Here is a 26,998-nt window from a genome sequence, read left to right on the forward strand (position 1 = left end):
GTTTACGAAAGTTTAATCAATTTGAATCATTTATTTACAAACAAAGGATGTTTAAAAGAATAATAATTCTGTGCAAAATGTAATTTGATGAATATTGATGATTTTTAAAATAAATTTTCTCACACAATTTAATTGATAAATTTGATGATGGAAAATGGTTGAATTTATGGTGTGGTCTCTACCAAACTGTAAAAGATACTTGGATATCTTTATGTTTGAAGAAAAAGTGTATTCAATTCAAATGAAGATTTATTGATAACGAAAAAAAAAACATTCATTTTATATTATATTATTAAATATATTATTAATATTATATTCGTTTAATATCCTAAAATCTAAAAAACTTTTTCTAGCGTTTTAGATAAAAATTATTTGACTCTTCTTTCACTTCATGTAAACTGACCATTTAACACATTGTAAGATTTATCAAATGTCAGATTGATATGTAAACAATTTATACATATATTTTTGTAATCTTTTTTTTTAGCGGAATAAACCATTTGATTTGGATGCGTTACTAAAAAAAAGATGAAAATTATATGAAAGTAATGATTAAAATGTTGATAAAGTCAAGGTCATTTTTCTTGATGGAAGAATAAGCTAACAGTCAGAATTTTTGTATTGTATTTTTTTAGAATCGGATTCGCTTGAAAACTAAAAAACAAAACGGAGTTGATTTTAAAAATCAATCAAATTTGTCAATTAAATTGCGTAAGAAAAATTTGAAAAAAATCATGAATATACAGCGTCATTCAAGTTACATTTTGCACAGAATTATTATTTTTTAAAAACATTCATTGTTTATGAATAAATAATTGAAGTTGTTTAAACTTTCGGTAACTTAATTTTTTTAGATATGTAATCGATTTCTTGTAAAATTCTGAATTGGAATAAATTTGTTACGATTCTGAAAAAATCGTTTATACTAGAGAAAAAATTGCCAAGTCCTTAGATATCCTTAAATCTATTCTTACTGAATTTCAGAAATGTTTTCCTCTAAGAAAAAATGATAATTCTGCCAATCAGAATAAGAGTAATGAGTGATATTAAAAAATCGTTCGACTAAAAACCCGCAAAAAAATTGACAATTAATCATTAAGTTTATCCTATATGTTTCACACTCCCCATGCACATGCCAAGACACACGACCGACGATAGGCATTCACCAAGGGAGTATCGACAAGTGAGAATGGTGGCAATTAATTGGAGCAGTAGAAACCGCGACGATTGGCCGTAGAAGTCCCTCGGTAATTAATTAGCCGTTCAATTTAGATTCTATCTATCGAAAAATGGCTTCTTCGAGCCTTATACCCTGCCCATCAACGAAAAATGTAAATTAAAACCAAAGCAATCCAAAGCGATGGAAAACAAAGACAAGAAAGCCATCTTCAAATCTACGCGTCGCATACATTGCAATTGTATCGTGCTCCGCATATATTTTCACCTTTTTTATCTAACTTTCCACAGCTCACCTCATTTTATCTCTTCTCTACACCATTCATTGCCTTTTTATCCACTAAAAGCTGAATGTTAATTACCCACGTGCTCATTTTTACTTCGGGGCAAGCTTAATTATGCCCTTCGGGTCATTTTTTTCTTTCGTTCTTCCTTTTTCTTTCCTCAGATGGTATTAAAATGGTCCCTTGGCCACGGTCATTGCCACAACCCGCTGAGTGTTAGTGGGTTTTTACAGTCACGCGATCCTTAACATTTTTACTAAGTACTATGGGAATACAGTTAAGAAATGTCTGAGCCAATTTCAGTTTTAAACTTGATTTGCTACTGAAAGCCAGTACGCGGACACAGAGGAAAACAAGTCGGAAATTGCGTTCGTCAATGCAGTCAATATACTTTTGCTAATAAATTAGCAATTTGCTTTCGAATGGAATTTCTATGACGATGTATTTTAAACTGAATTCAATGATTCATTGAATTCAACATTAACCCGACGATAAAATTTTCTGACCTTTCCCTCAATATTGAGTTCAAAAGAATTTTTTTCAGCAACAGATGATGCAATCAATTTCATGATCAAACTCGGCCAAGATAGCATTGGAAAGATGTAATTGAGAATATTTTAAATCACCATTTGAATCATTTAAATAATTATTTTTTCAGTTATCGTCGAAAAAGGAAAGGGCGTGGTCGGGGGGGTCGAAAAAAGTCAAGAAATTGATGATTTTTTTATACATTCTTTAATTTTTTTAAAAAATTCTATGCAAAATCCCAATTAAAATAAAATAATAATCCAAGTGGCCTAGGAGAATTGTTTAGAAGGGATAATGAGAAAACTCATGAAAAACAGGAATTCTGGGTGCGCAATTTGGAATAGCGACAATGTCGAGGTTAGAATTCGTGGAGGGGTAAGCGCGGCAAATACGAATGGAATTGTGATGATATATTTCCCTATGCGAAGAAACAGCAGCTGAGTGAATCAGTGCTGCCAACTTGTGCCTCGAACGGTACGACGTTGTCACTTTTTCTATTCATATTAATTATTTTCCAATTATCCAAAAGGCAAGTTAGAAAAATAAAAGAAGGCTTGAAATATGCGGCGAAAAAAATTGAAAAGGAAATTTAAAAAATATTTCGAACATAAAAATGGTCGAAATAGAATGAAAATTTGTAATTGAAATATGGTTTTTTTGTTCAGCGATTCGTTTTCTGCGAGAGAACAGTAGATTCCCCTTCGTCTCATCACCATGGCCACCCCGCCATAAATACCTTAAGAGCCAGGTGGTTATTACCAGGACGACCGCTGGAACGAACAAAAATCCAAAAGACGAAATTCTTAGACTAGTCCCAACTTCGCCACGATTTCCCACTAGTTCAATTGGAGAAGAGCATGAAGGCCATTGGAGAATATTAGACTAATCATGTGACTAGGTGACGAAAGTAAATAAACAAAAAAAATTGCAGGCTGCTGTATCTTCGATACAGCTGTAACTGTACGTGGATACGTCCATGGTCTTTCCTTCTTTCTTGAATTTCCTAGAAACTCCGTGCATTCCCTCGAATTTCCTGGAAACTCCTTGAATTCTCTCGAATTTTCTAGAAATTCTCTGAATTTCCTCGAAATTTCTAGAAACTCCTTGAATTTTTGTGAAATTTCAAGAAACTTATCGAATTACCTCGAAATGTCTAGAATTTTCTAGAATTCCGATAAATGGCGCTGCGCATAATGATCGTTTTCCAAAATGACCCCCCATATTGAAACCATAACATATCCACGTAAAAAATATTTGTCATATGATCTGTCATGGCAATGTCTTGGAACTCAATTTTGTCAAATATCTTCAAGGATGTTTTATTTCCTGGCATGTTTTATTTCCTCAGTACGGGGCGCATTAAGATGCCCCTGCAGTAATGGTCATTGTCGTAAACAGTTAAGTATTGGTGGGGTTTCACAGTCACGCAATTCTCCAGACTTTGACAAAGTATGGGAACATAGTTACGAAATTTTCGCCTTTTTTTTGTTTCTCCTCATTCTCTTTTTTTGTCTTCGACCCACTGGAAGATCGATGACCCCACTAAGATTTGCCTCACGTTGGGGGATCCTCTGTCCTACGGGGAGCTCTTATAACCCGCATCCTCGTAAATCCCATCAAGTGAAGATCTTCGGAAAGGTGGAAGGGACTGGTTGGACATCTCCTAACTGTTTGGGATTTTCGTCTGAAAATTCATCGGCCCTCCGACCTGCTAACGGCAACCATTATCCGCTTTACGGAGTGGCCCTAAACCTTGGGACAACGATGAAGGATTTTGGGTGCGAATTAAGTTTGTGGAGTTGGGGACAGTGTCCGTAGTCATCAAAAAATGATTTTCATCTTTTTTGCAAGCAGATAATATAGATGTACACTGTTGAACATTTTCTGTTTAAATTTATGATACACTTCTGGGAAATATTTATCGCATGACAGTTCCACGGAAATTTCAAGAAATTTCGTCATTCAAAATTTACAATTTGTTGAAAAAATCAAACGGAAATTGTACTTTTTCGTTTAATTATCCCATGGAAATTAATAAAAATCATGGGGATTCAGGTTAATATATTAATAAGTTTCTAATTAATTGAAAATCTAGTAACATTCGGCGCTGGAAATTCATGTTTGCATTGGAAATTCAATTGAGTTTCGAAATTTTCGTCTTCTTGCTGCTAAAAAATTAGAAATTCCACACTATTAAAAATTTTTGTCTGAAATTTTCGAAACACTTCGGAAATTCAATGTAATTTGGCACTGAATATCCATATTACATTGGAAATTCAAATAAATTAAGGAATTCTTGTCTTTATGCTGCTTAAAATCCTGAAGTTTTACTGAATTTTCAGTGAAATCTGAAATTTCATCATTTTTTCCCCCTAAATCGCATTCAGTGTCACTGTCCTGAAAATTAGTAGTCAACTGTCCATAAAATTTCATTTTTTTTAACAGTGCTTTGAATTTTCTGTGGAATTTGGATTTTCATAATTTTGTGCATGACACTTCCTCAACTTACTCAATTCTCCATAGAAATATGAATATTTAGTCCACATTACGGACAATTTTCAATTAATCGAAAGTTCAAGAATCTATTTACCTGAATGTTCCTGATTTCTATAAATTTTCATAAAATAATTGAACTGGAATTGACAGATTCCTCTGATTTTATCCCTTACAGTTTGAATTCTCAATGATTAAATTCATGAAAATTTCAGAGAAACTACAACGTGATAAAAAATTTTCAAGGAACACCCCAGAAAATTCAGTCAAAAATTTATAACAGTGTATTCTATCTAACTTTAATCTCCAATAAAATTATGGAGATTCCCAAAGTTACCGCATCAATACGAAACGTAAATAATTTAAAAACCTCTCCATTTGATCCCCACCCTCATTTTTATACTCAAAAATTCTCCCCCAAAACATCAAAACCCACCATCAACTCCTCCAACCTCAAATTCCCAGACTTGAAAATCGAAAGAAAAAAAACGAAATAAACGTAAAAAGGGCTTTATTCCCACCCCTTGCAAAAATTCAGCAGGGAGCATCATGTTGATTCATTCACTCCTCCCTCGCGTCCCTCAGCGATAAAACCCAACTAAAAGTGTATTCACAATAAAAGTGACGAGGACAATGACCAACAAAAAAGTAAAAAAAAAAATAGACAGAAGTGAAACTGAGTGACATACAGTCGAGCATTTCAACGTACCTCCAACAATGGACGCATAAGAGAGGTTCTATTATCATCAATCGGTCCTTTTATCAGTGTGAAAAAATTCTACCGTCCAGATGAACCTCCACTCACTTCATTTTTTTTTCAACTCCCCCCAATTTCGTATTGCTATCTCGTCGCCCGTGAAATTCGACTTGCCCACGGGAGCACTTTTTCTTCAACTTCATTTTTCCTTGTCTCTTTTTTTGCTTCCTTGTACTCCTTTTTTCCCTTGTTTCTTTGTTTCAACGGTTGCCATTTGGTGGTAAAGTAACAATGCGAATGTTCTATAGGTGTACACGCGCGATAAATTCCAGACGTTTTCCCTCTTCGTCTCTTTCCTTCTTCCTCTCTAATTCCCTTTTATACGATGAAAGTCGTACGTATTTCCTTGTATACGTAAGGGATCATTTACGGTGTCTAGAATGGTGTTAAAAACTTGGACGACGATGGTATTATGTATGGGTTCAGGTGTTGGATCGATTCTACTTTGTCTATTTCAGACAGGTTGATTTATTAGACTTTGTAAATGTGTCGGGGATCATTACGGGGAATGGCAGTGAATAAAAATTTAACATTGTAAATCATGGGTTATCGGAGGTAAAACGTACAATTTGCGTCGGTTGTAATTTTTGCAAGGAATGAACTGTTTCTTCTTGCAGAATATCTTAACTCCTAACGTTTATTGTTGCGATTTTCGTGGGAATGGTTTCAAACACAGGATTTTTATGTCTGTAAAGAAATTTCTCTATGAAATTACAAGTCCCTATAATCATTAGACGATTATTGAGCTATTGGAAGTATAGAAATGGATTCTTCTTTGGGGATGGGGAGAGAAAGGAAACGGGGAATGCCCAATTTGGGGTCTGAAACTCATCACTCAGACTTATGTTAGAAAAGAAATGAAATTTTATGGACAATTTAGTTGTTATTTTTATGATAATGATATTGAATTCAATTTACGGAGAAAATATTGTGAAATTCCCAATTTTAAAGAAATGGGGAATTTTTAAATAGAACATGAATATTCAATATGAAGCATAATGAATTTTCAATCAGTCTAAAATCCAAAACTATATTTACTTGAATTTTGCAGATTTCTATTAATTCTCATGGAATACTTGAAATGAAATTGACAGTTCATAAAAATTAAATGTAATTAAATATTAATATTCAAGTAATTACATCATAATAATCCGATAAAATTTTTCATCGCCGATTTGAATTTTTTTATGTATTCTATGAAAATGTGAAGATAGGATTTGAATTTATGGATATTGGTTCATTATTCGAAACAATAGATCAATTTTAAAATTTTCCCCACACATTGAACAATTGCAAATTCTGTTTTCGTATTGATCTCGTTTCTCTCCCTCTACTCACTTTCTTCCAATAGAATTAGATAATAGGAAGAAAATACATTGGTTGTTCGCGATTATTTTAAAAAAACGTTTTGAAATTTCCAAGACTGAAAGATCGATTTTTAAAATTTATTTCTGATTTTTCTTCCCTACATTTTCCGTATTTCCTGTTTCAGTGAACGGAATACAATCACAGAAATTAAAAATGTTAACAATTTAAAAAATTTCGAAACGATATAGAAAAATAGATTTTTTCACTTTATTGATACTGATTGATAATGATCGATCTCTTTTTGCAATTTCCTTCTTCAGTCCCATTGAAATGAGATGAAATTGAGAGATTGTCGAAAATTGTTTGTCGATCTGTATTCTTACGTGCTTATGGGGAATTACTCTTCATTCAATGTTATAACTTGTGAATTCAGGAACAAAAATATATATAATAACAATAAAAATTAATAAAATTAAATTAAATCTAATTGTGAAGACGAAAATGGAAAGAAAATAAAATAATATAGTATAAATTAACCCCCGCGTAGCGACCGTTCGCTAGTTAATTATTAACAATAAATATATTGTGAATTTTTTATGACAAAATTTCTCGAAATTTCACTAAAATTATCATTTGATGCAGAAAAAATCCAAGAAGTGTAAATGAAATTTCAGTCAAAAATGTTTAACAGTGTATCTCCTTCGCTGTAAAAGTAACATTCGAACATTTTCCAAATTATAGGAATATTCCGAGATAGTTGCATTACATAGCAACCAGAGTGTCAAGTTTTGCAAGCGACGTTTTTCCTGCAAAACAGGACACCCTTCAGATTTTTCTGGAAAACATGACACCCTCGTCCACTGCTATGCACGGAAACTTGAGATAAATATTACGATTAAATTCGAAGGTCGAGGGGTATTTGTCGGATTATTTTTCCTGTCCGGCCAGTGTTTGAGGTCACTCTCGGCTCATGTTTCAATCGCATTTCGGAAATTAACCCAATGTGACGGGGATGTTTGTTCACAAAATCGTTTGATTGTATGAAAACGAAACCTGAGCAACGATCGAGGTTGGAATAGCTCGTGTTCTATTCACGAAAAAATTCTATTGTGAACGTGTTCAAAGGATAATTATCCCCATGTATCCCAATGTCAGCTTGCCCTCGTGATTCCATATAGGCCGAGACATATATTGCGATTAGGAAGATGATATAGGAAAATCACAAAATCATATCGAGACAGAATTTTTTCGACAATGAATAAATAAATTTAACTTGTAGAAAACATGAATAATCGACAAAATGTTATAGAAAAGAAGAGAAAAGTCGAAGGAATTCACACCTGACGCGGCCGGGTCTGATGTCAGGGCTCATGGAACGAAAGTTTGATGACAAGGAATAAATACATAATGTTAAATGTTGGGCGCCAGTTAGTTTTATCCACAAATTAACAAACGATAAACGAAGTGGAAATAATCGACGAAATGAAAGATGAAATACAATAGTAGGATCGATTGGGAAGAACCTAAATAAATAAAAAGAATCGAGAATTGAATATGACCAGAAAATTTAATTCAGTAGCGAAGTGGTAAAACGGTTTAAGTCGACTTATCTCCTAGTTGAGTTTTTGATGAATATTTCCGAATCTAAGAGACATAGCGAAATTTTCGTAATTACATTCGTCACAGCTGTCAATCAGCTCTACAAAAAAAGTTATGGCAAAAATTTGGCTATTTTCCTTAGATTCCGAGATATTCATTGAAAACTGGGCGATAGTCAAAATCGACTTAACCCCGTTCGCTACTGAATTCCCAATCAAAATTTGTTGAATTTGACGACAACAGGAGTACCAAATACACAGTTTCGACGAAAATAAGAATAATAATTGACTAATTGTTTAATACTAAAATAGAAATAAAAGTGGTCGCAGTAATGAAAAGACTTCATACAATAGCAAGATATTATCCAGAGACTTATTTCGATTGCACGACTTGTTGCTTCGGGCCCGGTATCCCCTCCATAACTATTGAAATCAATACTTCGACGCCTGCGTGATCACAAGAATCAGTAGTGTTGTTTAGGCATATATTTCAAATTTAATTTCGACTTTTTTTCATGTCAGCTGATTTACTTGCGACTATTTAAATACTTGGAGAGCGTTGACGACCGGGTAATAGTACATTACATGCCCGAGCCTTGCTCGGCATGAAAAAAAAACACTCTAAGAGAATTAGAATTTAGAGAGAAAAAATTTCCGCTTCACCCAGCCAAGAGTCGAACCCGGGTCTCCCAGGTACGCGCCGGGCACTCTTACCGACTAAGCTACCTTGCAAGATTGCCTGCTCGCCTTCGGCTCGGAGGGCAATCTTGCACGTGGGGACGGTGATTTGTTTTCCATGGTGAGGTGTGTATATTAATTTTCACTGCGCGCCACGAAATTGACGTTTTTCAGGTCCCGTGACACGAAAAATATTTTTCTGTCAATATTTTTAACTAGAAATTAAAAATGACAAAACCACTTTCACTGGAAGATTCGTTCTTTAAAAAATCCAAGGTGAAGGTTACACACAGGAACATGGTTTATTTCATTTAAATTAACTAACAGTTTTTTACATGTAAACGAATGTTTCCTAGATCCAAATAAAGATTTCATTGATCATGTAATAATTAAAAAGTAAAAATTCTTCATTCGCAATGAACGAATCATTTACTTCATATAATTAAAACATTATCATTGACATAAATACATGAGTTTATTAATTTCCAACAAAAATATTGTCAAAAAGAAGAAAAAATCAAATGCGGAATTTCATTCGATCGGAATGCATCATTCCTCTAGGTGCTTCTAGGAAAATTGTTGTTAAAATTGTTGTCAAAAGTTGAATTAACTTTTGGTTAATTCAACTTTTGTCAAATTGAACTTTCGTCAATGAAACCTTCCGGTTATTTTGTCTTGTAAGAATATAAATAAAACCTATGTTTATGTATTGGATTCTAGAGTTTTGTTATCTGTTTTATTTCAGGTCCTTGTGAAAAGAATAATCGACATTTCTCATTTACTTCATTGAAATAGTATTTTCTGGAGAGGGGGAACTGCTCTGAAGAATTTAATAGAGATTGCTTCGAATGTCGGGCTTTAAGTGACTGATCATTTGTTAGATTCTGTAGTGTTGTGGATATAAATAGTTGTTATTTATTTCGCCATGTCTATGAATTTGTGTCAAATCACTTGTTATGGAGACTCAATGTTGTTTAATCTGGAGATGTTTGCAAATTTAATATTGTGCTCCGGGTGATTTTCGTCATTTTGTTATATTAATGCTATTTTGTTATTAATGCTCTATTCTTGTATTTTTAGCATTATTTTCCTGGATTTTTTAAAAGCTTTTTCAAGTTTTTCGAAATTCAAATTGTTTAATTTTTTTTTCATCAAATTTTTTTAATTATTAAGTTATTTTGACGAAGTTTTTTTAACGGAAGTTTTTTGAACATGGACCCATCTCTTCATTTCCTCCAGATTCGAAGATATCTGTTTGAAACGCACCTTGCACATATGTGAGGCGGTCTCGTTCCACTCATTTGCTCTGAAATTAATTTCAATCCAGCAAAATCAGATCGAAAGTCACATCTTCGAAATAAATGAACTCAAACATTTATCATTTCCCTCAACCAAAAAATGTACAACCTCCACAACTTCCGGACATTAATCTCTCCGTATCCCCCATAAAGCCTCCCCCTCTCCCGCTTAACCGCCGCAGATTAAATCTGCAGAAAAATTCTAATTAAACGAACTCCATCAATGCATAATAATCCCGATTAAACAATCTCCCAAATTAATAATCAACGAGACGTGAATCCTCCACGGAAGGTATCCAAAAAGGAAGGCGCCAAAAAAAGAAAATGATATGAAAATATCTCCACCAGTCCGATTATCAGCTCCTGCTTATCTAAACGAGTTACACCGAATCACACGTAGGCACGATGGCCAATAGAAATTACCCCGTTGGTTTTATCAAGTCCTCAAGACCACGTACGAGTGAGAAAGATTAAAACATGTAGAAAGAGGGCCGTTGCCTGTGTAGCGGCACCACGAGAGCAAATGTAAATATGCTAATTGCCGGGATCGAGAAGCGTAACTAATTGAATTAAGCGATGCAAAAGTTTTTAGTCCGGGAAAATTGGCATGAATTAGATCGGTAGTGGCTCGTACGCCCTGCACTCACGGCTACCGTCTGTCGACTCGTTAGCTTCAACATTTTTCCCCCTTACTCTCCACTCGCCATCCTATCGTCCACGAGAGCAATCACTCAGATTGAACATTTCACATGTCCAAACGAAAAATCTCAATCGCGTGCAGACAGTGATACCCAAAGGCCTTTTACGATTTTCCAATTCCCCTTCCACTTTCAAAAAAGAGTGAAGAAAAATATTAATGACATGGTATTGCTTTTAACTGCATCTGAAAGAAAATTTTTCATTTCAAGTTCGGTTGAGCAAAATTGAAAGAGAATGGTAAATGAAAAAACGAGGGGGTACTTAAAAACGTGATCGAAATACCGCAGTTTCATTAAATCGTTAAAATTAATCCAATGGCAAGGGGGTAAAACGAGTAGATTGAATTCCCTAAATGGGAGTGGATGATGCATTCGAACGGGTTAGAATTGCCAAAGGGGAGTGAGAGAATTTCCAGTCTGTCATGCGGCCGGGTGTGGTTTTTGGTTCGATTGAACTCCAATTCTACTCGCTTATGATCATTTAATATCAATCAACCGGGCTTATGGTTAATGTCTCAAGTGGAGAGAATGTCAATTAAAAATGAGGCTCATTCATTTTTTATTTTTTATGGTAAAAATGACTGCTAGTGTCAACGAGAGACAAAGTCTTTAGTTTTCAGTAAAAATCGGCGGATTTCATAACTTTGCGGTTCTGAAATCTGAAGAGCAAAAAATTCTGAGAAATTTTCCTTCAAATTAGAGAAAGAATTTCCAATTCTTATTAATGTTGTCTTTACTTTAATTCAAATTGAAACACCTTTGCTCTCATTTCAATGAAATCTTGAATCTGGAATTCAGAACTTTTGAATTCTTGAAACAAGAAAACAGGGTTCTTAAATTGAAAACAATTCACGCATGAAAAAATTTGCATTCGATTTCCATAGGATTTCTATTGGAATTATATTGAAAAATTCTATTTGTTTTTTGCGCTGATTCTATTGGATATTCAATACGAAAAAGTGAATAGATATCGAATTTCTGTTTGAATTTTTCTCTTAATTTTTTTCTATTAGAATTATTGGGCACAAAATTTTCCACTGGATTTCGTTTTGTTTTGCATTGTAGAATCCGAGCGGAAAAAACTTAGAAAGTTGATGCCCAAACATTCTTATAAAAAAAATCTCGAGAGAAAAATTTAAACAGAAATTCAAAATCTATTGACTTTTTCTTATCGAATATACAATAGAATCAGCGCAAAAAACAAATAGAATTTCTCAATAGAATTCCAATAGAAATCCCATAAAATTTCGATAGAATTCCAATAGAATTTTCCAGCGAATTCACTAGATTTTCTGTTGAATTTTTTCATACGTGTCTCATTCTTGAATTGATGATTTTTCTTGTTCTACAATTAATTTATGCATGTTTATGAATTCTTTGTTATCCAAATTATATCGCTTGATACCTAGACTCAATTACTGTTGAATTAATGTACAATAATTTCAAAATTTTATCCATTTTCAATTATCTTAATTCAATAACGCAAAGGTTCTGAATTGAAGAACTTAATTTTAGGTGTGTCTTCCGACTAGGGATATCACACAGACGTGATGGCCAATATTCATTCATTGTTCATATTGCTGTTAACAGTGATTAATTGTTAGAAATATAGTTCAAAGGGTTGTATCATGAATCGATTTAGGAGTGAATTCCACTTCATTCGATCTTGTTTGATTTTCTTTGTCATTATTTTTTATTTTAAGGTCATGATATTCCACGGAATGAAAACGGAAAAATATTGCCTTTTAAATTAGTCATCGAAAGTGAAAATAAATTGAATGAAAAACAAATTTTTTTTCCTAAAAATAAATATATAAGACTTCCTCATACTCATTAATTAACTTTTTTTGTCATATAAAAAAATTATAAAATATATGTTATAATATATTCTCAAAAATAATTTCTTGTTGTAAGATATTCAAGTTTAGGAGGGAAATAATCCTAAGTCAAGCATGGCGGATTAGATTGCTGACAAAAAACATTACATTGCTTTTTTTATAAGAGGAAATTAACTAAGCAGTGTCTTATTCTCAACAGGCCTTCTACGACCATGAATTTCTGAAAATCAGTAACTCGATTCTAGAAACCAGAAACTTTTTTCCTCTGGGAATTTCGCCGCGGAATAATCACGAGTGATTTGAAAAAACGGTGTTAACGGTTGGTAAAATCAATTACCTCCTCCATGAATACAGAATGAGACGATGAAGGGTGGAAACCCCAGGAGTTTTTGTTTGATTCGAGTGATGGGTGATTTGATGAGGAAAGGAAAGGGGTTGACTAATGGAATTGTAATTAGTGTCAACACTCACCTTGGCCGGATCAGACTTCTCCTGTTGTTCAATGAACGTCTGCGATCCACGTGATACTGTATTTCTTCGTGTCGTGGTGCCATCGTGCGATGGCCGTACAAACTCGATTCTTCCACCCTCAACAACAATATTCGGAGCGGGTGGAAAATTCTCCGTATTACCGACAGCGTCGTAATACCCCAAAAGCCCAGCTTTTTCGCCGTACAGGGGATGAATTTGTCTGTCGGTAAGAAAAAAGGTGGAGGGTAATACAGCGAAAAAATTCCGACTCTAACGGTAAATTGAAACAAATCGAGAGTAAGCCGGCCCGGGCGAAAATAATCAATAAAATAACTGTTTTATGACTTTTTAGAAAAAAAGATTTCTGAATGAAGCGCTCAATACTGGGATGTATTGAATCGATCGACACAAAATTTTATAGACAAGTATGAGTCAATAATACTGATTAGTAGCCAGAATCTCAGATGTTTATTCCAAGTTTTACGCGTATATTATTAAACGCAACATTAACTCTCAATTGAAAAAATCAGAAAAACGTGAATATCTTGAAAACTTTGTGTGAACAGGTACTTATATTTTGATTGATCTTGATAGGGGCAACAAGACGAGTATTTTGAAAGAAAAATACAATTAAGTGGTCCAGCAGATTGGGAGATATTGAACAAAACAGTTTTTCACAAAAAGTTGAATATCTTCTAATAGAGCTACGGGACACCCCCAGAAAAATGTTCGGAAATCGACCGACCGATTAATCGCGTACTAGCGTCTATTTTTTTCTTACTCAAGTCCGTAATATTCAGAGATAGCAAACATGTAATTTTGGGTCAATTATAGATGGCGCAATGGTTCCAAAAGGCGCGGATACTACTAAAAATAGATCGAACTCGATCTCTCGATATCCGATGTCTTTGAATATTTTTATTCATGTATTGTGTGACATTTTTTCTTGCGGAAATTTCAAATATCATATCTCTCTTAAATATATCGAGTCATTATCACTGAATGTCAATGAGAACTTGGCGGAATTCACTCCATAGAGTCTTATAGCAGAGGATCCCTGCCCTTTAAATTGATTAAAAAAAGCATTTTCTATACATCTTGATCATATTCAATGGATTAATGAAAAAATTACGCACTAGTACGCGATTGGTCGGTACATGGTTGAACACGGGGGGTGTCCCGCAGCTCTATAAACCACTTGTCCGATTTCGCTTACCCACAATCCCATCGTGTAATAACATAAGAGCTACAATTTCATCAAATTTCAACACCCTATCTAAATTTTTTCGGGAGTTATTGTGCACAGAACGATTTTCTCATAAAAACGAGAAACGACGATTATTACCAAATTCTCCCTAGTTACATAGCAATATTGTGATTTGATTTGAAAAATATTATGGCGAAGAATATTTTGACGTCAACAAAATTCAATTCAGTCTCGTAGTTTTCGAGATATTGAGGAAAAAAGATTTTTGAAAAATTGCTGTATCTCAGAAACTACTTGATCAATTGAGCTGAAATGGCGCTCAGAAGTGCTTCAAAGCAATACCAATTATGGGACGAAGTTTCAGATTTTTAGCTTCAACTTTAATCCCTTTTCTGTGAAGATTTATAAAAATGTTCCAGAAAATTCGCACACGTATTCGTACATATATGTACACATTTTCTAAAAACATTATATCTTCAAATTTCATGATATTCTACCCCATTTCCAGGCAAAATTGGAAGATCGTCAAAATGAACGATTACAAAGTTTCAATTCAGAAGCAAAAATGGAAATTCTAGGATTGTCTGACTCACCGGGGCGATGGAATTGGACGTGGTTTGTCTAGGGCGAGCTCGGAACTGAGGGGTGAATCGGATCCGCGGCCACTGGAAGCCCTGGAAACACAAAAGAAAACATTGTTAGTATCGCATTGTTTCACGATATTGCGTCTATTGTTTTCCAAAAAATAATTAAACTCGTATTTTACACTGTCGAAATTCAATAAAGAGTTCGTTGTACACAATTTTCCCATTACAATCGTATCGAATCGTCCAAATATTGATCGAAATTCCTTTATTCATTGATGGAACTGACATTAAAGGAAAGTTGATTTACTCATGTATGAACTATTGTTCGAAAAATATCATTAAGGTGCTTCCTGAGTATAATTTTAGGGTATAGAGTGGGGGTAAACATCAAAGCTGTTGACACTCTACTGCATCGTTCGAAAAAAAAAAATTTTTAATATTCAAGAGTGAATGGAAATTTTGCTGATCGGATTTCGTCATATTTATGAGTGATTATTATTCAACCGACGATTTTTTTTATCCTCATTTTTTTTAATGATTTCATTAATAAATTGAAACTATCGTCAGAAATCAGACAGCAAGGCATTTTCATTATGACCCTTAGGATCCTTACTGTGACCCTCGTGACCCTTATTCTGACCCTCATGACCCTTATTTTGACCCTTAATTGGAGTCTTAATTTCGAGTACCAAAGTTCCATCACCAGAAGTCGATTTGGATTTTTATGATATAGAGAGATCCAAGACACAAAATCCCTCACATATCACCGACCAGCCCCTCGAGGATCGATGAAGAATCTTCATCCACTATTGCAGACGCCGCAAAGTCATCTTAAACCATCCAAAAAACAACCAGACATCTTAGCAAGAAATGTCTTATAACTCCGCGTTGAATCATTCTGAGAATTCGCCTCATTCTTCATCCCAGTTATTTATTTTTACCTCCATATGCAAATGTCGCCGTGGATGTCCGAGATTCCGTCTCAAATTCACAAGAACTACATTATCCAACCTTTCATATATTCCAGCATCTTCAAAACTGCCATGAATTCACGGATTATCCGTGAACATAACACAGAAAACGAGCAACTTCAGTGGAGTCTGTCACCATTGTACTGCTGTGTATCGTAAATACAGCATGCATGGGACATACAACTGGAGTTCAATGGGCTTGGTCGAGTCCCATAACTCGACCCGTATCATACCTTCACCTATCCCTCTTTCTCTCTTCTTTCTTGTTGAATTCAACAATAGCCATTTGATGTTCTCACCTTCTTTTTTTTTTCTCCACCCAGCGATCTGAATGAGTACCGTTGAATGTGGCAGTATTTTTTCAGATGTAATTAGGGATACAGGTACGACCCTCGAGACCTTCCCAACACCGTGTGACTCGTGACTAATGCTTTATGTATATCAGTGTCGATAGAGTCAACTTCATTCCACCTCATAGGATACGTACATATATGCAGATGGTACTAAACATGCTTTTCAGCATAACTCTGTCTCTATTTTCATGTGCGGTTGCTTACCACGACGTGACTCTCAAGTAATATAATGACCTTTCTACTGTGCTACACAAGTTAATAACACACTGGAAAAAAATGTGTTTCGAGAAGTACGCCTTTACTTGTGTCAAGAAACCCATGGCTTGCAAATTGACAAGAAAAAAAATATTTCACACTCAGACAGGAAATCTTTCGTCAAGAGATTTTGTACTTGTTTGAAAGTTGAGAGGTAATTTGTCAACAACAAGAAAACGACTTCTCGAACCAAGTCAAGTGGTTTGCGATTTTTGAAAAATACAACACAACGCAGATCAAACCGTGGTACTACTAATCCCAAACTATAAATTAATTCTCTGCCTTTTTTCGACAGTTTTGCATTTATTTATAAAAAAAATGAATACAGATCTAATCTTGAAAATAATCGTCGTCACTTTGCACTCATTTCTCCCATCTATTGGGCAATTGTCGAATTCCAGATCGGAAGAAAGATGGTGATTTTGACTGGATGAAATCATCAATGCTCTGCTGAACTTCTTCAGGAGATCGAAACTGGCTATCCACCAGGTGATGTTGTAGCGCCCGAAAAAGGTGATAGTCAGAAGGCGCAAGGTCTGGAGAATACGCCAGCCGAACGTGGAGATAACTTTCAGGGTTTCTTTTGCTGTGTGTGGCCGCACGTTGTCCTGCAGCGATATCACTTGCCTCGTACCACTACCAGTAAAGGGTCTCTTTTCCGCAATAGCATCACTCAATTTCACCAGTTGGTCCTGATAACGCTTAGCAGTGATGGTTTCCCCCTGTTCGAGTATCTCATAATAGATTGCACCTTTGGAGCCCCAGCAAATACACAACAACAATTTTTTCCCGTGAATGTTCGGTTTTGCAGTGCTTGTTGACGGCTTTCCCAGATAAACCTATAACTTTCGCCTTTCAGAATTGTCGTAAAATATCCACTTTTCATCCCCCGTCACAATTTTATGTAAAAAGTCTTTTTCTCTACTGCTTCTCACGATTTCTCGTCTGGGAATTGGTATTACATACTTCCCAAACTCGAAAACTTGAAAATCACTACAGAAAAATATTGTTCCTGGGCTGTTGCGATGGGGTTTTTTTACTCGTGTGGTTGGCCAGTCCTCGCCTACGGCTCGGAGGCCAACGCCACACGAGTAAAAAACCCCATCGCAACAGGCCGGAAAAATACTATTTGTTTGAATCTGGTCAGTAGGCACATTGCAATTTCACAGCGTCGACTTTTGTTTTCTGAGATAAGATGATGGGACCCAACGACCTTCCTTCTGTATCCTCCCAGTTCGTTTTTTTCGGTGCACCGATACTTCTTTTCGCGAAAAAGGAGGTCCATTAAATCGTCATGTCCGAAATGATGGTTGAGTTGATAGTGTAATAACAAAGTAAGCTAATGTAGTGTCTGATGTTGCAGACATTGAATTATGCATCAGACCATTAACAAAAAACGTATTCATGTAACTTCACCGAGTGTAAATAATCAATTAATCTTCTGTAACGTGGAATATACGTTTTATAATGCAATTCATCTGACGCCATGGTTCATTTCGAAACCCAGGCAAACGCAGCAGTACACGGTCGATTAACCCAGTGACGGAAAATGCGACGGTTGCGGCATAACTTTATTTTTTCCTGTAATAATCGTTAATACGACACGGATCTGTAGATACATTGGCATAATTTAGTGTGACACATTTAAATGATATTGAACTCTCTCAGAGATCAAACAACCACGGACTGACCGACTCCACCAAGACGTGCTGTTCCTATGTGAACATTCCAGAAATTGTCACTACATCCACTGAATCTATTTAGGGGAGACCACGGTGAAATTTGAAAGTCTCTGGGTATTATAGAGAGGATTGTTATAAAGATTGTTGATAAAGTTTATAAAATGTGTTGTAGGTGAAAAAAAGTGGGAAAAATTCGAACTTCGAGATTTGCGGAAGGTTTTAAAGGGTCCACGTATGAAAAAATCCTATAAGATTTCCTATAGGATTTTTCTGGTGGGATTTCCTATAGGATTTCCTACAGAATTCACTATAGGATTTTCTGTAGAAAGTAACACACAAAATTGAGACTCGAAAGCAATCGGTCACAAGGGTCAGGATTAGAGTCATAAATCGGATAGGAAATTCTATAGGGAATCCTATAGGAAATCCTATGGGGAATGTTCGAATTCTCCATAGGATTTCCTATAGAAAATCCTATAGCATTTTTTCATACGTGTCAGAACAGGTTGAAATCTAGAAAAACGTCCTAGTGCCTCAATTTTCGACCGATTGAGCTGGAATTTGGGTGACACACAGTTGAAATATACACAAAAAAAAACAAAAGACGGATTTTGAAAATATATTGATTTTTTATATGTATTTATATTTTTTCTCCCCAGTGGTATGCCCTAATTTGTTATAATATGGACAAAATCCAAATACATACTATCTTGATGAATTACAAATTCAAATTTTGCCGCGGTCACCTCTTACGATAGTTTGGACTATCTAATAAATTAATCAGATAATTTCGGCCATATAATAAATAAGGGCATACCACTGGGGAGAATTGGACTCCAGCTGGGGACTTGCACCTAGAAATCTGTTTTTTCTCTCAGTGATGGATTCTTAAATTAAGAATGTAGAATTTTATTTACTGAAGTGGATGAAATCCTGGAATAATGGAACATTAGTTCAACGTTAATTGAAGCAAAGTGTCAGATGATCTAATTTAAACAACGAAGAATTTATAAACATGAGAAAATTAATGTTGAAACAGAACCCAGTTGTCCTTGAATCAAGACCTCCCAAGCTCCTTATTTTGAGAATCTAAAAGGTCTGAATAGCAGAACTAAGATTTCATGAAAATAACAGAGAAAAGAGGATTTGAGTACAATTACACTAGATTAAAGTAAAAATGACTAAGAATAAAAAACTTTTCTCCGATTTCTAGAGGATATTTTCTTTGAATGAGTCCAAATTTCCCTCATTTCCAGAATTTATCGCTCGGAAGATATCGGTATGGCTGAGTTCTCCTCTTTCTCTGTGAATTAACACCGCTTTTCAATCGAATACAAATTGCACATTGTTTCAACATTTGAACTCTTAATATCTCCCCACCCGGAATTCCTCGCGGATGAGTCAGTGGACAGGAGAAGTGGAGGTAATAAATCTCGAGCGTGAGTTCACGAGATCAGCCAACCCAAACTGCTGCTTTGGGGCCATTGGCACCAAGTGTACGTACGTGTACGATCAATTGCACTTTACATTGCCAAGCTGGTAGGTTAGTGAATGTACGCGGGAATTGAGGAAGGGAGATGGTAACACACTACACAGTTTGCTGAATAATTTCCCATGCATATGCATTTGGTGGCACCTGATGGTGTCGTTTGATCGCCGCCAGACGAGTGGAAGTGCCATATGGGTTGGCAAGAATTTTTTACGTCGGTAGGGGTTGAATTGGCGAATTTCCTAGACATTTCTAGGGCAGAAAATATATGAGTGCTGCAGCCAACATCTTTCGATTTGATATTGATTCGTCAGATATTTGTGGACTGAAAATAATTTTTATAGGCATTTCGAAACGATGATGAGTGATTTTATCAAAAATCGATGGCTTGAACAACGATATGTTGAGACTGAAGGAAGAGCTTCGGGAATTCTTTGCAATGTTGTGAAATTGAATTCAAATTAAGGTCAAATCGGTCATGAAATTGTGCATTAGTCATCTTGAAAATTCAATAAAATTGCGATTTGCGTGTAAAACAATTAAAGAATAAATAATTCATGTACACTCTAAAAAAAAGTTACTACTCACCAGTACTGAATTCTACTTGGGAGAAGTTTTCTTGTGAAAAGTTGGGAAACTACTTGTCCCAAGTACTTTTCATGCCCTTGGGTGAAGTACAATATTTGCTAAGCAAGTAGGAAAAGTACTAGGAGGAAGTACTTTTATTACTTCCTGTCAGCATTTTTCTTACTTCTCACAAGTACTTTTAATGCTTGGAGCAAGTAATTTTTCTACTTCTCGCGAGTACTTTTATGACTTGATTCCAGTGCTTTTGGTTGGTTATTTTGTTGGGGAATTTCATATAATTAATTATCATTCTCATTATCGTTCTCATTATTATTATCATTATCATTCTCAGATGACAATGACCAAATTTCATCGAGGGGAGGTTACGATGAGTTTAAAAATCGCGAGATATTGCAGTAAGATTTATCACACATTGATGATTGATTATTTATATATGTTGAAAGACGAAGAATAAGTGGGAAAAAAAACGATTATTTATTGTTTATTTGCCCCCAAGACCTTGAGAATGACGAAAAATAGCACAGTGTACTCAATTTTTGAGCTACAGGGGTTTCCTTTTGTAAATTTTTCAAAAGATGTCTAGAATAACGGTTACGAGCTACTTTTTTTCAAAATTCGACTTCTAAATAGGCAATTTCATTCTTTGTCGCATAATGAAATTGCAATTTTCACACAAGATAGCTCAAAAGATTAATACTTCAATTTTTTTGTTCAATATAAAATATAACAATTATTTTGAGAATCATTTTGCTGGCTATTTCGCATGAATATTACCTTTTTTGTTATTAAAAAAAAGGACTATTTGGAAATTAAATTTGGAAAACTTAATTGGTAATTGTTATTCTACACATCTTTTGAAAAATTTTGAAAAAAAAATCTCTGTAGCTCGAGAATTTATTACACTGGACTGTAGTCCAGTACATTTCAATTTTCAAGCATTTGAGGGGCAAACGAACAATAAACAATAATTTTATTTGCATTAATTCTTCGTTTTTCAACGATCTCCATTGTATGATGAATCTTACTGTAATATTCCGCGAAAATCCATTGGTACTGGATTTGAGTACTATTACTACTTGTCTCAAGTATTTTTTCTACTTTTGAGAAGTACAGCTCGGTACTCAGTACAAGTACTTTCAGTACTGATGATGAGTACAGTTGGTACTTGTCACCAGTGCTAATTGTACTTGGAGCATAAAACTTGTATTCAGTCGATTTTCGAATTGGACCAAGTAAAAAAATTAGCTTTTCTCCAGAAACGCCTCGGTACTGAATATAAGTAGTTTTCCTACTTATCAGAAGTAATCTTTTTTTAGAGTGTAAGCAATTATTGATATTTTAACGAAAGCGTATATTTTCAAACTCATTCTGAAAGTAGAATAGTGCATTTAGTTAAATTTTGAATAAATTAAGAATTCGGAAAAATAGGTAGTTGAATTTATAGCTTTCAATCATTTTCATTGGTATATGAGGTATTTCATGCTAAATTAGTCAACTGTTACTGATCCTCATCCTCTTGAAAATTTATTCTGAAAAAAATCTGATGAAAAAAAAAACCTCAAAACAAGAGACACTTTTTCTAGCGCCCTAATTATAAAGAAAATCGAGATAAATTACCCGGAGGAAAAAGATCAGCCGTTGGCTCAATTAATATGGAATACCCTATGGAATATAAAAATTTCAAGTAAATTTGATGTTATTATAAACATCACGGTTTTTACTCGAAATTGTAAGCGTCATTTTCTGACAGTGTAGTTATTGGAGGAATTTTACATAGATGATCGAAAACTATATATCGCCAATGAGCAATTGCACAGTCACGTAAGTCAGAATCGATTAATTGAAGTATCGAAACGAATTATTATCTGAACGTCTAATCACTTTTCCTAAAAGCGTAGATTATAAAATCGAGCGAGTTACGAATGAGAGGAAATATTTTTGACAAAGTTGATACTAGTTTAGTTTGACACACTCGTATTTATCACGGAATCAAGATCCTCAGGTTGCACTCGATAGGCAATTATGATCATGTTAACATATTCATACCGAGTCACTTGATTATATGGGAAGTAAATCTGTTATCCACTCCGTATCACTTATCTCATCTAAGACATTATCTGACATCAGAGAAATTTCTCACAACATTTAATACGACTTTCCATTAGTCACTGAGTTGAATGACGGAGCATTTCTATCATTCTATCACCTATTTTTGCACACTTCTCGCTGGACATAATTATTCAAATTACCGATTTATTTCAGCTCCTTCCATCCAATCATTTCACGCGATCGTCACGATATTACACCATTATGGGCTTTTAATGGTAAAAAAATTGACTTTCACATTTATAATGAAAAAAAAGTAGGGGTTGGAGCGTATTCGACAGAAGGCATGTGACCGTTACTTTTTGCGTTATTAGTCTTTTTTTTTTTTAGGAGAGTTCGAGGTAAAATGAGACCCCTGTAACATTTGAGATTTCACATAAATGAGTGATTTTTCTACATTTACTAATGAAATACCCCATTGTTTATACCTTTAAAGTATTAATATAACTCAGATTTCAAAGATTACAATCTGAAAAAAAAAATTCTAAACGGAAATTAATAAGAATAGAAGCAGTGTCAGTGCGCAGTGGCTTGGCGCAGTGGGTAAGTTCGTTGCCTCACATGCGAAAGGTTCCGAGTTCAAATCCCGGCCGGTAGAATGGTATGATCTAACCATTTAAAGTCTTGATCATCATCGCAGGATACCCTGACCGGGTCGATGCGATGTAAAATAACGATTAAAAAAAATAGAAGCAGTCTGGTAAAGTTAGCGCTCAATTCTTAGCCTAGTATTATTGATAATAATTAATTAATAAATGCCAAAATACTCATGAGGTAAAACGGGAGGGACTCTTAATTATTTCACTCGATTGATGATCAATCGGTCCGTGTCCTTAAAATGTTATAGACAGCTGACTAGTAATTTTCAGAAGATAAATATTGAATGCGATTTAGGGGAAAAAATAGAAAATTTCGGATTTCACAGAAAATTCCAAATTTTTAAGCAGCATTAAGACAAGAATTCCTCAATTTATTAGAATTTTCCACGAAAAAATGAATATTTAGTGTTGAATAATGCTGAATTTCCAAATAATTAGAACTTCAAGATTATATTTACCGAAAATTTTCTGATTTCCATTAAGTTTCAGAAAATAATTAAACTTACATTTGCAGTTTTCATTGATTTTCCCATGAGATTCTGAATTATCAATGACGAAATTCCTTAAAATTTTAGTGGGACTGAAATGTGATAAAAATTCCCTAAAAGTGTATCGGAAATTTAGAGCCAAAAATTTTTCAAGTTTGCAAAAAAAATCGAGTTATGATGAACTGACACAAATTCATAACTGTAAAATAAAATATTTGCACGAGACAAGAAATTTTCTCATTCCCGTAAAAACTAGAATATTGCTCATAACGATGATTAGAGATTGTTTTAGATAGAAGTTCTTTTTTATGATTCGAAAATTTATTTTTCTATTTATATGATCTGTTAAACGACGTTACATCAGCAAAAGCACTCGACTCATTTGTCTCATTGAAAAACAAAAAAAAACAAGGGGTCTCATTTTGTCGCGGTCTCCTCTATTTCTACCAGTCCCATTGGTAGTAAGCTTTCGAATGGATCCGTAGTAATTTTCCATTTCTATCTACAAATTTCACCGTATACGGTTAAAAATATACGTCTGAATTTCCGTGCCAAATTCCGGAAATTTTTATCGTGTTCAAGTTCCACCGAAATTTCAGGAAATCTTGTCATTCAAAAATCAAATATTCCATTGATTTTCTGTTCAAATGATCTGGAAATCAATAAAATAATTGATGTTTCAGTTCAATTATTCTGTGAAAATTCAGAAAAAGCAGGAAAATTCAGGGAAAAATTGAAAATTTATGTGATTTTGTATCTGAATATTCATGTTCCACTGAAAATTCAATCAAGTTGTGAAATTCCCATCTCACTCCCACTGAAAACTCATGAATTCCCGTGAATTCTACTTAAAACTTGAAATTTCATGAGCATTTTTTCCTTAAATCCGATTCAATGTCATTCTCATGAGATTTACTATAATATCTTCCATGAAATTTCAAAAAATGTTTTTATGACACATGCCACTTTTCTCAAAAAATGTTTTTATATTGAATTTTCTCAAAATTAATCACTAAAAACTCAAGTTGTAATGTACATACACACAGACATGGCCGTAAAAACATGATTTCTTTCCATTTCACCACATTCCACACCATTTGTAATCACAATTAGAAAATAAAAAAATCGGTCGAATACGAAGCTTCCATTCGAAAACAAAAATCCACAATTCAAGAATGATTCGTCGGCGGTAATTTAGGCTAAAACATCATCTCATCATTTGATAAATTTAAATTAAATATTCTTGAATACCTATAAATATCAGAACTGGGTCGTCATCAAAATTAATATCCTCCCCGGTGTCCCGCGGAAACGAATATCCAAAGAGAAGTTGAAACGTACTGAGCGTGACGTATGCAAGTTAGCGGGGAACACACATCGGGTATTTTCTCCAAGTCCAGCTGTGTGGCACATTCAGGAATGGGAAGAACTGGCGAGAGCAGCGGAGGGGAGGAGGGATGAGGTGGTCATGTTTTCGGGTTGGAAGACGCTACGGGAGATCAAAGTCAGTGCTGCTAGATATTTCATTGGTACTCCTGCCAAGTTGAAATGCACATTTTGAGACAGTGCCTACTGCTATGTGAATTCGTGGCCGGAAACTTGTGAGAAGCGAGCCTTCAGACAAGTGAAACGCATATTCGTGTAAACAGAGGAGTAGAGTCAAGGCACTCACCCCGCTGGCGTAATGGCACTTACTAACGCATACAAATCTTGGAATTTACAAATCCTCGAGGCAACTTTAATCTCATTTTCGGATTCATCATCATCGTTCCTAGCATACCACCGTTATTTTTATTTGAAGGATCTCGAAAATTCTCGTAATAACTAGCCATATTTACGTCATGTCGTTGCATGTATCTCGCTGACAACTATTTGAGATGCACCGAGGGAAAAATTTCCTAATATGTAGACCATATTTCCCTGAGAGAAATAAATTAATTTCAATGGTTTAAATCTCGGAATTTTTGCGGTTCACGGAACTCGAATAAATTCTCATTCGTCACTATCATTGTCACAAAATCATTCTTGAGTACATGAATATTATCTTTTTAGATAGATAATTTATTCATATCAGATTGTGGACGATACGGTCCGTACAAAATGGAGAGACGGTTGTTTACAAAGAATTAATAGCGAGTTAACTTGGATACAATAATTGGGATGCGCATAATAATCTATGATAATCTGAGGTGACTTGTTTTGGGGGTGTAAGTACAAGTTTAATCGGACGCTAGGGAGAACTTCAAAACAGCGATGTACTGAAGAAAATGAGTAAAATATTATTGAAGAGCAAGAGCTCGGTGAATAAATCTGTGAACATTTTTGATATCATTATTATGAGACAATACTTCGAGCCAGAAATTAATAGTAGTGAATTCGCATCCAAATACAGACCAACGTATATGATCGAGCGCCGGACAAACAGATAGAAAATGAATAATTTCATTGAGTTCATGAATATTTTAATTAGAGTACATGAATATTTTAAAGCATCAGACCTTCCTCGGGCCTCGTGAGATGCCTGGGAGAATTAAACAATTGAAGAAAAATTACTTGTCTCAAGAAACTATGTTTCCGATATTAGAATTTTTTTCTCAGTGTGTAAATCGAATGGTGTTGATGGCTGAGGAAACGTGCGATCAATCGAAAACCAATTCTATGTGACAATGCTAGATTTTCAAAGGCATAAAATTCTAATTTTGATGGAGATAATTGAGGTTTTAAACATTTCATGGATCGATTTCACGCCAATCTATAGATTTAAATATTTAGGAATAGATTATGTTGGGTGAAAAAATTGAGATTTCATGGATAATTTAATAATAATTTTCAAGGGGGTGACATTGAATTCAATTTAGGGAGGAGAAATCATGAAATTTCAAATTGAAAACATGAGTAGTTAATATTGAATTACGCAGAATTTTTAATTAATTGAAAATTCAAGGGATTTAAAGTTTTTATACCTTTTTTCACTCAATCATGAATTTTTGAAATGACTAAAATCCTTGCAATTTCACTGCGATTGTAAATTGACGAAAAATTTCAAGAAGTCTACAGGAAATTTCAGCCAAAAATTGTTGATAGGGCAGTTTTTATTTTGTCTCAATATTTGAAATAATAATGTAAAATATGAATCCATTTAATAATAAATGGCTTTATTAAAAGAATTCGGGACGAAATAAATAATAAAAAGATGTTTAAAAAAAGAGGGCACGTGCGTGGAAAAAGACGGAGATGAAAGAATGACGAAAAAGAATGAGACGATCGCACATGAATGAATTGAGAGGGAGGAAAAGAACAAATACAGAACAATAAAATAGTAATCGCTTATTGAGATTGACTTTTCGCTATTCATTTGATTGAACGATAGTGGAGATCACAGATATAATTTCGATTAGTGATGCCGCAAGAGCGTAAGAGAAAACAAGAGAGAAAATCATTAAAAAATTCGTTAACAACTAATTATTCATCAATAATATAATGACATTTTTTTAAATAACACTTCATCCATCCCTGGATACTGTAACGAATTATGTATTCCTCGAT

The 26,998-nt window shown here is 34.5% G+C and overlaps 1 protein-coding gene across 5 annotated transcripts in view; it reads right to left on the reverse strand.

Moving 5' to 3' along the window:
- LOC107036696 overlaps nucleotides 1–26,998 on the reverse strand; it is a 233,959-nt gene that overhangs the window by 130,432 nt on the left and 76,529 nt on the right. For all 5 annotated transcript variants that reach the window (XM_015254819.1, XM_015254821.1, XM_015254818.1 and 2 more), the window contains 2 exons: nucleotides 14,928–15,008; nucleotides 13,128–13,347 (listed from right to left, as the gene is read on the reverse strand). In XM_015254819.1, the coding sequence (XP_015110305.1) occupies nucleotides 13,128–13,347; nucleotides 14,928–15,008 (301 nt within the window). The remainder of the gene's footprint in view (nucleotides 1–13,127; nucleotides 13,348–14,927; nucleotides 15,009–26,998) is intronic.

Source organism: Diachasma alloeum, unplaced genomic scaffold, assembly GCF_001412515.2.
Source record: "Diachasma alloeum isolate Michigan unplaced genomic scaffold, Dall2.0 Dall_scaffold_00210, whole genome shotgun sequence".
In the NCBI taxonomy this organism is placed as follows: domain Eukaryota; kingdom Metazoa; phylum Arthropoda; class Insecta; order Hymenoptera; family Braconidae; genus Diachasma; species Diachasma alloeum.